The sequence below is a fragment of the Octopus bimaculoides genome, chromosome 16 (assembly GCF_046866305.1).
Source record: "Octopus bimaculoides isolate indiv1 chromosome 16, ASM4686630v1, whole genome shotgun sequence".
Taxonomy (NCBI): Eukaryota; Metazoa; Mollusca; class Cephalopoda; order Octopoda; family Octopodidae; genus Octopus; species Octopus bimaculoides.
In genome coordinates, this window is record NC_142943.1 from 28,315,462 (window position 1) to 28,328,328 (window position 12,867).

General features: G+C 33.3%; 1 protein-coding gene across 4 annotated transcripts in view; it reads right to left on the reverse strand.

Moving 5' to 3' along the window:
• Nucleotides 1-217: 217 nt before the first annotated feature.
• Nucleotides 218-12,867, reverse strand: part of LOC106878394 (casein kinase II subunit alpha) — a 68,184-nt gene continuing 55,534 nt past the window's right edge. For 2 of the 4 annotated variants that reach the window (XM_089364857.1, XM_089364856.1), the window contains exons 9-13: nucleotides 11,957-12,057; nucleotides 11,171-11,224; nucleotides 2,970-3,118; nucleotides 1,432-1,518; nucleotides 218-780 (exon numbers count right to left, since the gene is read on the reverse strand). In XM_089364857.1, the coding sequence (XP_089220983.1) occupies nucleotides 680-780; nucleotides 1,432-1,518; nucleotides 2,970-3,118; nucleotides 11,171-11,224; nucleotides 11,957-12,057 (492 nt within the window). In that variant the 3' untranslated portion in view covers nucleotides 218-679. The remainder of the gene's footprint in view (nucleotides 781-1,431; nucleotides 1,519-2,969; nucleotides 3,119-11,170; nucleotides 11,225-11,956; nucleotides 12,058-12,867) is intronic. The other 2 variants (XM_089364859.1, XM_089364858.1) reach the window with 1 other exon arrangement.

Consider the following 12,867-nt stretch of genomic DNA (forward strand, 5'->3'; position numbering starts at 1 on the left):
TCTCCTGTTTTTATATATAAATATATATATATATATATATATATATATATATATATACATAGAGAGAGAGAGAGAGAGAGAGAAAGAGAGAGAAGGGGGAGCAATTTTCTTAAATAGTTTTTTTTTTTCGGAGGATTCCCCCCTCTTTTGGAAGGATGAGGGAAGGGGCATTTTATGCAATGTTTTTATTGTTTTATTTTTTAGTTCGCTATGGTTGTTTTCTTTTGTATTTTTGCTTTGTTGTAGTTGTTATCAATGAAAATTTTCAAGCCCTCCTTAAGAATGAATGTTTTACTTTTTTTCCTCCTTTTTTCTTCTTCCGGATAAATTTGGACCCCCACCCAGCCACACACCAGTAAAAATGTCTGCCTCTATTTTCCGATAAGGATTTGAAGAGGAAAAAAAATATATAAGTTGTGTTCAACGAAGGACTTTCCGCCGCCAACTGTTTTACTTTCTCAGTGGTTTAAATTGAACTCAGTCTATGTAAATCCAGGAATAAATGGTCATCGCCAGCCTCATCAGATCTCCAGCTGTTGATGTAGTAGTAGTAGTAGTAGTATTACTATGTGAGCAACAACCTGCAATAGGTCGTAATAGCCAGCCGAGTCAGTCGCCTCTTCCCAGCTGCAGCCATGACAGCACTAGACGACTTCTCACGCATGCTCCACATTCATACTTATGTCTGTGCAGCATTAGCAGAACTGTTCTGGATAGGAGATATATTAGAAGATACAACAGGAGAGCTTGGCATACCAGCTGTATTATTTACTCCTGATCCTAGAAAAGAAAAAAAGAAACAGGAATTAGAAATGTTGGCACAAAGTCAATATTTGATGAGAGTAGGGGGATGTCACCAACTGGAGTAATTCTAAGTACATTAGCTCAGTATATTTTAAACATCCTGGGATAAAGAAAATAATACTGTAATTTATTTCACCTGTCAATTAGTGCATTTGTACCAGTTCTTTACAATCTGAGTTAAAACCTCACCAAGGTCAATCTTTGCCCGTCATTGTCCTGAGGCCAATAAAGAAACAGTCAAACACCAAGGCTGATGCATTCGACTTTCCCCCTCCTATGCCGGACAATTACTGAAGTTGATGCTCACCATCCCTTCTCCCAGAGTTGTGCACTCCGGCTAACATTCGCTCGTTTGTTAACAAAGGTTCTCAACCAGGGTCCAATAGAAGATTTTTTATTACAATTTATTTGTAATGAATTGGTTGTACTTTTGCAATACACAGAATATTTCAACAAATCTTTTATAGAATTCCTAATACGATTAAAATTTTATAAAAATATAATGGGATTTTTTTTTAACTTGATGTTTCTCAGAGCAGAGTGAGTGTTAGGTTTTTCAATCATAGAACTAAATGCATCTTATAAGGATCAAGCATTTCAATGGTCAAGCAAGAAGTTTATAGTTACCTCCTATTTGTGATGAGTTATTGATAGGCGTAGGAGATGTATGACCAGACATTGAGGACGTCCTCCCCTGTTCTTTAACAATGGGATCTGTGAAAAGAGAAAAGAGCACATTTAAATAACAACTCATTAGTTGGCCATATTCAGAGAGACCCAAAAATATACCATGATACAAGTAATGCTGAGGTACAGATACTTTTGGAAGGAAACTTGCTGTCACTATATCTCAATGTATTCAAACACACATTCAGACCTATTTAATAAATATGTCTCGTCTCCACAGCATTTCATTGACATACATCACAATTTATGATGATGTAAAACAACCAATAAAAGTTTTATTAACACCCAGAATCAAATAACAAATGAACTATTTATGACAAACTGTTCCTCGTAGCTCAGTATTCACATTTGAAATAACTGATAAGTTCCAGCAAAAATGATTTATTATTTGATATGCTAGAGGCAACTTTAAAAAACATTACATCAGTTTTTCTTTCCATGCCTATATGAACTGGACAAGTCTTCTACAGCACAGCAACTGACTACATGTAGCAATCGCTTATCATCATTTAATGTCCATTGTTCATACTGGCATGGGTTGGACAGTTTCGCCAGAGCTGGCAAGCTGGAGAGTTACACCAGGTTCCAGTTGCCTGACATGACAAGGTTTCTATGGCTGGATGCCCTTCCTAATACCAACCGCTTGCTTTTTTTTTTTTTGTTCTCAGCACAGGACTCTTGTAGATCAATCCTCTTCGCCAGGGGGATTGATCTTAACACTTCTATTGTGGAGTACGGGTCTTCTTGAGTATCTTCCTCCATAAGTTTAAGTATCCTGACACCAGCTCTACCCACTTCTTTCACTGTCTTCCTCTCCTGCAAGATCAGTCAACTTCTGTTGCCAAACATTTCTTTACCCAACCGTCCTTACTCAAGCAGTCCTCTCTCTCTCTTTACAAACAGTCAATTCCTCCTTACCTAGTCTTTTCTCTTGCTCATTTTGCTTTGTCAATCTCTCTCTCTCTCTCTCTCACACACACACACACACACACACACACACACACATTACCATACACACCCAGTGGTACCTATTCATTTCATTTCTTTCTGGCTTTTAACAATTATCTGCACTCACTGCTCATGTAACACAGTATGCCAGAGACAAGCCTCATACAATCCGCACTTTGCTTTTGGAAAGAAGATTTTTCTCCACCTCATTCTTACTCTGGTTACTATGCTTTAAGAACACCTGCCTCCATTGCTGATCAGGTCACTTAGCTAATGGAAGCAGTTGATTACTTCTGGGAATCTTCTGGACAATTAAAGAATTCATTGCATGGATGCTGTTAATGCTAACATCATTTACCCTAGTTAGTATGGAAAGTATACCTGGATTGTCTAAAATTATTGCCTGAAGTAACTTTTAGCTACAGAATTACTTCAGAGCAAAACTAAATACATTTAAATGCTACACATTCTCCAACCTATATGTGTAATGAAAATGCTGAAATTAATAAATAAATAAGTGTAATTCTCACAGAAGTAAGGGTGTTCCATAGCTTCTCTTGCTGTTAACCTTTCTTGGTGATCATATCGAAGAAGTTTATCCAAGAAATCTAAAGCTTCAGGGCTAACCAAATGTTGATTGTCACCATGTACAAATCTTTCCCATCGCTTTTTTGAATGTCTAAGAAAAGAACAAAGTACATATAAAGAATGAAATGGGGAAAAGATTAACCAAAATCTATCAGAGTTGAATTGTATAGAAATAATGAAAATACACATAAAAAGTATTCTTATGTAAAAAAAAAAATTTTTTTTTTTTAAAACTACCCAAATTCAAAATTTTATCAAAACAAAATTCTTCAAAATAAGGTTTGGAACCTCAAACCTTATCATGGATCTAGTAATATTTGACTGACAAGAAAACCAGTCAACAACTAAAATCTAATTACTCCAGGTGATCGTTTTTTTAATAGCCTGAATTTGACCAACCATAGAGATGATCTACAGTTGCAGAGTTAGGACACATATAGCCCCCCCACCTTCCCAATATAGACACTGGATCAAATATCTGAAGAGAAAAAAAAAGAAAAACTCATTAACAACACAGTGACAATCTCTGTTTACTTTACAACAGTTACTGCCAATATCACCTTCATTACTTCATTATTAGAGACCTGCCTATACCGACTTATAGGAAACTTTTTTTTTTTATTTAACTGTCATCATTTTCAGTGAACAAATTACTCTCAAAAATATACTCGAAGTTTACATGTCTCAAACATTCCATCCTATAACTAAACTAAATCGACAGCATCAATCTCCCAGCAACAATTCCATTTTTCTTGGAAAGATGTTAAAATTATGGAATAATAACAGTGAGGAAATAAAATAATTTTCCAAGAATAAAAACTTTAAGTGTAATGTATGATAGAGAATTAAATATTCAAATTATAGTTGATTTACTTAGGACATCCTGGTTTACTCAAAACTAAACATTATGCTCCATTTAAGGCAACTTGTTAATAACATTGAAATTAAGAAATCTGGTACAAAGATACAAAATAACTACCAGTTTTTTTTTGGGGGGGGGGGGTACTTTCTCCCCACCCCCAGCCCAAACAAAAACCAAAGCAAAGAAAGCTACAAATGAGGAGTGGAAAACTTTCAAGCAACAGTGTAAGGGATTCCTTATTAAAACTTGTTTCCCATGATATGCCAGCCAACACAGGTGTAAATTTTTGGAACAAAATGTGATTTTTTTCATTTCTTCCTTTTTTTTTCAAATTTCATTTTCCATATTTTCAGGTAAAACTTTGTTTTGATCTGTCCAATCTCAAATCATCTTCAGGGTGTGTGCCCCCCCCCCCCAACTCTTCAATAAATACATTTCCTTTAGAAATTACTTAAAGGGTGATTGGAGATTGAACGGATGAAAACTAAAGATTGGGTCAATGTTTAAGAAAATTTCCATTATGTCAATTTAGTACTGATAATTCGGTATAGTAACTACATAGCTAACATTGTTTTTAAAGCATTTAAAAATTGAAATTAAGAAGAAGAAAAAAACTAACAAGCATCCACAGGGCCATCCCATGATGTAAGCAGCTTAATTTCTATTCAGCCCAAGCAGGACTACATAGGCTGCAGTAATGAAGAGATGTGGGTAACACAACTTTTAGCAACAAGATTTGAAGCTTTTCTTAGACAATAGCTTTAATTTCAAATATATGATCAAAAATGGGTTGAATGAATGCTGAGCTGGTTATGAAAAAGAGGATGACAAAAACCAAACAAAATTTGGAAACCAAAATTCAATGTAATGATAGCAAGAAATAGATAATTAGATACCAGGATAAATGAAAAATAAAATCTATTATATAATAACCTTACTTGGAAAAAGTGGAAGTTATTTTATATATATATATAAAAAATAATAATAATAATTAAAAGAAAACTGCATGCCAGTATAGTTTGGCTCTATATTGTAGAAGAGAAAATACCAGCCACTGTAAACTTCCCAACAAAATATACAAAATATGCCAAATTTCATATTTGCTATAATAATTTGGAGAGTACAATATTTTCTCTAATGATGATTACCATTATGAAAAGACACTTTTCACAAGAACAAGAGAGTGAAGCTAATTATTGCCAGTAAACAGTTTTGAATGCTCAAATTAACTCGGTAATCTACTAGACTAATTTCCATGTCTTAGCTAACAATTAGAAGAGAAAGAAGGTTTTGATCCAAACTAGATTTGCTTTACAAACCAAACAAGTTTTAAAGATGAAAAATATCAAAATGCACAAATCAGTAAACTTAAAAACAATAAGACCAACCAAGGAAACATTCTCTTAAACACTAAATATATAACATATACAAGTTGGGTTTACTCAGCCATATCTACAACATTCAAAATGTACATTGTAACTGACGAGCTTTCTAAAATATTTGAGCTAATTGCAACAGAACATTTTACTAATCCAATTATATCTGGAAATAACTAACAATGTTATCAGGAATTTAGCCACTTCAAAAGCTCAAAATTAATGAAGGGGATACAATCAGGTTTTTTCTTGAAGCTTTACAATTTCATAAAGCACTCAACAACTTCACAGGCAACGAAAAGAGAAAACAACAACATTAAAACCATCTATGCTTATAAACAGACATGTTCAAATTCTTTTGAGGTATATTCCATTCACTATTTTCACCTTATGACAAAGTAATAAAAGTAATTCCTCAAATTGGTCACCAAAGATAATCAAGTTTCTTAAAACAACTGTATTAAAAGTGACAAATTTTAAAGAAGTCTTTCTTGTGGAAGGTAAAAACCACACAGTTTTATTAGCTATCATATTACAAGTAATAAGATTCATTCAGACTAAAGAATTAAATGCGGTTCATGTTTAGTTAAATAGATTGAAAAATTTGATCATGATATAATTTTTCATTTTCTTTAACAGGTTGGTAGAAAGTCAACATAAGAAATGAAGAAATAAAAACTGCATATAAAGCCATGCAACTGCATCATAGCAATATATCCTTAGGGCAAAAATCATCAGGAAACAGGAGTAAAAATCAAGTACCAAATAAGAATCTGTGCAAAATGTTGACAGCTGTTAGATGAAATTTGTACAAGAGATTACAATTAAAAGCAAGAAAAATTAATTGACTACAAACATTCAAGAACACTGAAGCATTGACATGAACAAAGATATTTTTAAATATGCAGGTCTTGAAAAGAAAGGCCCAAGTGCAGATGTGAAAAGTATTAAAGATTAACAAAAATAAATAAATAAAATTTATGTAATCATTTCTTTAACATTCCTAATTCAAAAACAATTTTGTTCCAGCAAGGAATGAATAAAAAATTTCATGCTGGACACTACCAATTAAAGATTTAAAGCAATTTTTAATGTCTGTTAGTTTTTATTCTTGCTAAATAGCAGAAAGATATCTCAGTGGAAATTTCTAAACCTTGAGAAAACATTATCACTATTGAGCTTACAAAAACTTATTTTCTAACCTAAAATGCTTTTGAAACAAAAACTAGATAAATTATCAAACTATACAAAATGATGGGTTTCTCTTTCTCTCTCATTTAAAAAAAAAAAAATCTGTACAAAAATAGACAAACAACTGTTAAGTGAAATCACGAAATTGCTTGTATTCCACTCTATAGAATGTGTAGGGTGTTAGATTTATAAAGTTAATAATTTGGCAACAAAATGCAAATTATTAAAGAGATGTTCCATGATTACACTAATTTTAACCAATAACATCTTGAAATTACAGACTGCTTTCAAGGATTGAGAGTTTTGTGCCAATATACAAGTGTCTTGTCCCCTGGGTCACACAAAATTTTGCTGATTATTAATAAATAAACACAAACCAAATGTCTTTTTGAAACCTTGTAAACAATAATCCATTATGAACTAGACATTTTGTTTGATGCACTCATATCAGTTATATACAAAAAAAAAAACCTTCACAACAAGCCCATCAAATTTCTTTTCTAAAAGTTAGGGGGAGAAAGAGATAGAGGGAGGGTATATTATTCCACAAAGAGAATGACTTCAAAATAGTGAAATTAGTAATCGTCTGGCTATTCGAGGTCTAGAAAACTAAATTACTAAATGGGGGGGGGGGGATACAATGAGAATACTTAACATAATTTCTATGTTTTGTATTAAAAAATAAAATGGATATAACTCAATAGAAAACAAGTGTCAGCCCACTTGTCCATTCACACACACAATTTCAAAATTTGAGCCTAGATACAACTACATCAAGGCACAACTGATTAACACAGTAAATAATATTCTCCTCATTTCCATTTGTAAACTGATTTTGATTTCCACTTGAAACTAAATTCCTTTTTACCATTAATACTTCTGGGAAAAGCAATAACAACTTATCTTCCTTCATGTTTATCTATAATAACTGAAGAACCCATGGTGACCGTGAAGGAAGCACTGGGCTATTGGTCTCGGTCGGTAGTTGAAATCAACCCCAACCTCCACCCCACGTGTGTGTGTATGTGTGGGGGGGTCAACAAGAAATTTCCTTCCCAGTCACACGGCTTCACATTCAACCCTACTGAGTGGCACCTTGGGCAGGTACCCTGTATTATAACCCTGAGCCAACCTTGTAGGTGGATTTGATAAACAGAAAGTGTGTGTGTGTTTGTGACAGTTTCTTTGCCTTGACCCTGCATGACAGTTGCAATCAAGTGCCACCATCAGGCAAGTGGGGTCCATCTTTAATCTTTCACAGAAACATGTCTGGCCATGAAGGGGGGGGGGGGGTATTACCTTACATGGAAACAGATGAAGGTCAGCAACAGGGAGGTGTCATCCAGCCATAATAAAATTTGCTTCAGTGAATTACATTCAACTCATTCAACGTTGGAGGAAAGGAGGAAGAGCACTCGGGTGGGTTTTTCTGGTTTTTTTTTTGCAAAAATCAACCTATTTTCTTACAAATGTGGAAAAATGAAATTCAAATGCCAAAAACTTAAGTGTAAATACGCTCTCTTTATATGAAGTACATTTTAAGCAGAACAACCAGCAGGAGGTTTGATTGTTAGCCACAAAGGGGGTACCACGATTTACAAGCAAAACCAATGGAGCTTCAAAGTGTAAATATGGATATATAAGTCATTATAAGAAAGGAAACTTAGGAATATTTAAGAAATTGAATGAATTAGTAACATGAAGGCAAGTTACCCAAACCAGGAAATGTAACTATGAGAAAATACTTGTAAATAATCACAACACAATCCAAGATTTTATTTTATCAGGTCATTAAGAATGAAACGTCAGATTTTCTTATGCACCAAGTTTGACAGTTTGACTCTAATCTTTGATCCTGACAATTCTTTGTTTTACAACATTGAAGAGTTACATCATCATTTTTCGAAATGCAATTCATGGTGTCTGATTATATTGTGAGTTTTCTCTTGTAAATCAATTTTTGCGAACCTATGGATAGATCAAAAATTTGTGTTGTTTATGAGTTCCAGACAGCTCGAAACATCATTGAGGTGTTTGGTGAAGATGTGGCGAATGAGCACACTGTACATTGATGGTTTAAGAAATTCCGGTCTGGTGACTTTACCCTTGAAAATCAGCCCCGTGGTAACCCTGAGACCAAGGTGGATATTGATGAGCTGGAAACTGTAGTGAAAGCAGATACATCTCAAACTATGCAGAGTTAGCAGCAAGGTTTGATGTTTTGATTCCAACTGTATTGGACCATCTGAAATAAATCGGCAGGGTAAAGAAGATGGACAAGTAGGTACCAGACAACCTGAATGAGTATCAAATGACAAGTTACCTTGAAACTTGCTGTTCTTTGCAGTCACAGCATAAAAACTAACCATTTTTGCATTGTAATGTTAAGCGTGATGAAAAATGGATTCTTTTCAACAATAGCAAGTGCTGTGCACGGTAACTAGATAGAGACAAAGTGCCAAAACACAATCAAAAAAGGAATATTCACCAAAAAAAGCTAATGGTGCCCGTTTAGTGGTCCAGCGCTGGTGTCATACACTACAACTTCATGAGACTTGGTAAGTCAATTACAGTGGATGTATACATCAACCAAGTGGATGAAATGATGAGTGAACTTATGCTTGACCACAAATTGCACAAAGAATGTTACTGAAGTTACAGGAACTGAACTTGGAATGTCATCCACCATATTCACCAGACCTTGCACCAACTGACTATCACGTTTTCCAGGCATTAGACAACTTTTTGCAAAGAAAAAACTTCAAATCTGAAGAAGATGCAAAAACAGCCTTTTTGTGTTTCATTGCCTCTTGCTGTCCAGAATTCTTCACTACCAGCATAAATATGCTACCAATAAAATGATAAAATTATGCTGAGAATTAAGGTGCATACTTTGATTAACTGCATTGCTTTTTGTTGAGATTAAAGCAAAATAAACTTTCAGTTCAAAATCAGACATTTCATTCTTAATGACCTGATACAAAAATTCTTTTGTTCCAGAATAATATGAGAGAGAGAGAGAGATAGAGAGAGACCAACAATTATAAAAGTTGTAAATACTTAAAATTTTATTTCTACTTCAATTAACCCATTTCACTACCAATTGCCATAGAAACCAATCAGACTTCAACATTTTTACAAGATATTAAAAATTCTCAGGTCACTTAACAGAAGGGAAGACATGTGAACACATACATACACTAGAGACAAGAAAAATATTCATATCATGTTAGATTAGAAAATGTTTTATTTTCGTTGCCATCAATTTGTTTTTGTTTTGTAATTAAAATTAATTAACTATTTAGGTTGCCCCACATGAAGTGGTTACTTTTAAAAATTTGTTTCTATGAATGCATGTCTGCTAAATTTTAAAGCATCAACTCTTGCTATGCATTTTTCTATATTATTTGCCAACATCAATTTTAGAAAATCTTAAATTCATTGCTGATTATATGAGGGTTTCAAAGTTTTTGCCTTGCTTTTGTAGATGCTATATGTAAAAGAAGTCTGGTTTTTAATTTTGTATGAACTTAAAACTCAATAAAAATGCATCTCTCAAGAACATGAACAAGATGATTCTATATATTTCTCGAGCTGGAGACAAGCACCTGAATAACGAGCCCCGTAGACTCCACCCACTGGTGGTCAATGATAAAACAGTGAAACAAGCTGCGAATGCTAATCCTAGGAATTACTGATTGAGCGCTTGCCAAAACCATCTGTAGGATGTCACCTTGCAATGAGCAGTAAAGTGAAAAAGATGGACAACTTCGTTCCACAGGAATTAAGCACTGCAAACAAGATTGTTTGACAATCTGTTCCTTTCTTCTTGTGCAAAACAACAGGGAACCATTTTCAAAAAGAATAATCACCTGTGATAAAAATTTTTTTTAAAAAGAAGAGAAGTCCTTTATTGACAACAGTAAAAGCTCTTTGCTATGGCTGGATCCTCACGAGTTGCCTGGACAGGTGTCAAAACTCTTTCTATCACCAAAAGGTTATGGTCACTATTTGGTGATATCATTAAGGAAGCATCCATTATTTGTTTCGGCAGTCAGAAGAAACAGTAACATCACAATCCTACTTACTGCCAGCAAACAGAGGAAATGTATTCCAAATTCACCATTAAACATCTGGCATAATCAGACAAGGGACTTTACTTTAGCATGGCAAGGCCAGACCCTCCCACACACGCACACACATCACAAACCAGACCAAAGCGAACTTACAGCAATATTGGATTATCCTTATATTTACCAGACTTATTGCCAATAGGCTTTCATTTATTTTGCTCCATTGAGAAAAAGGATGCAAACAATGAAGTAATGATAATATTTGAACAATTTATAGCTTCAAAAAAACAATCTTTTCAGAGAAGGAAATATATAGTTTTCCAAGGTGACATTGAAGCAAATGAAACCTTTCATGTGGGACAGCCTAATACATGTAAATAATTAAAAGCTATTAAAGTACCCAGCCAACAACTAATATCAAATAAAGGTAAAAAAAAAAAAAAAATGAAAAAGGTAGTGTGAATGGTGTGTGGAGCAGAATGCAGAGCTATGCCGAAACTTTAATAGACGAAATGGGGTTACTAAACTGAAATTGGTGTGCTTAATAAGGTAATTAAATTGATTTATTATTAGGTAGTGTCCCTATCTAAACATTCAAGACTCACTAAAACAGAAATTTAGAGGAAATTTAGAATAGTTACAGTTCAAGGCTAATGTAGACTTGAACTTGAACACCTTGGCCTCTTTGCACAAGCCTAGAAATAAGAAAAAGAAACGAAAAAAAGTGGCAGCAATTATTTAAATCTAATTGCAATAATATGGAAGTGCTTAATTGGAGACTTAATATAATCAAGCAGGTATCAAATCCTCAATTTTGAAAATTAGTTTTCTTTTGATACGTTTTGTTTTTGTTATTTTTACATATTCTGAAATGTGAACCTCAGATTTCTTTTTACTCAACCAAAGAGCTAAATTCATGGTAAACAAGAATTAGATTTTCTGGCAAACAAAAGAGAAATTTTGATAGTTAAAAAAATTGCATTTTTAATTGCCCATACCAGTACAAGTGAAATTTAATATCTGAACCATTTTCTGATCCCACATTCAAAACAAACATGAAAATATGGAACAAGACCTAAAGAGCAAAACAAATTTGGAAAGCAATATAATACCTCTACAAGCTTAGATTAAGGTGTGTAAAACTGAAGCCCAATTTGGTACAGCTGAGCATTCTCTCTAGGGACAATTTATGTAATGAAACAAATTCAAGAAAAGCAAATGTTAAGCAAGGTAATTTACCTAATTTACAGAAATAAAAATAGTAAAAGAAAAGATCTAAATAGAGTGTCATAAAAATCTCTGTTTTACAGAAAATATATCAAAATGTAAAACAAATTCCAGTCCCCCTCCAAATAAATATAAAATGACATTCATATATTTCATATGACAAGTGCAAAGTGCTGAAAGCCGTGTAAGCATTAACTCACCTTCCTAAAATATCATTGAACCTAGGATCCAAATCGATTTGATATTTGTTTATATATCCATAAAGGTCATCTGTTCCTAAAACCTTGGCAATGCGAACCAGCTGAAAAATTTTTTCAAATATATCTACATTAATGCAAATTACAACAACAATTTCATAAGGAACAATGTAAACATCACAAATTTCAATCCAGAGGTTTATAATACAACCGTCACAATCCAACACTCCTCCAAATTAATCCAGTTGAAACCAGTTTAACCCTTTAGCACTTAGATTACTGTCAAAAGTAAGGCTTATTTGTTCACATTGTTTTAAATTAATCCAGCATTATGCCATAGCTTTAGGGGTGGGAGTAATAAACTTGGAGAGGGAGGAAATAAATATTAATAATAGGCATTTAACAGATCTATAATATTGGCTAATAATTCTTTTTATATGATGTTATTTAAAGTAAAATTCAAATGACTTTACATTTCTGAGTTTACCTGTACTTAACACTAATCAAAGTAGTTTTGAGAAAAACGTTCTGTATTAGATTTCGATATGAATCTTTTGTTGTGTTCAAAAATACTGCCTTAATATATTTATGAAAAAGACAGTTTTTTTTTTTCTTTCTTTTTTTAGAAAACTAGTCTAAATACATGATTTTTAGAATTTAACTGAAACACAGGGAAACCATTTTAGTTAAAAATCTGTTAACAAAAGAGTTAATCAGATGATTGTGTAAAGTAATGGGGAGAGAGGAAGAAATAGGAAAGAAATGGAACTTTATAGCAATGTAGGTTTGACACAAAATCAATGTGGCAAAAATTACTTTCTCTTCCTTAGTTTATTTGTAGTGATACAAATTTAGAGATTAGTCACATTTGATAATAGATATGAAATCTAACACCGTACTACTAAAAGATATAA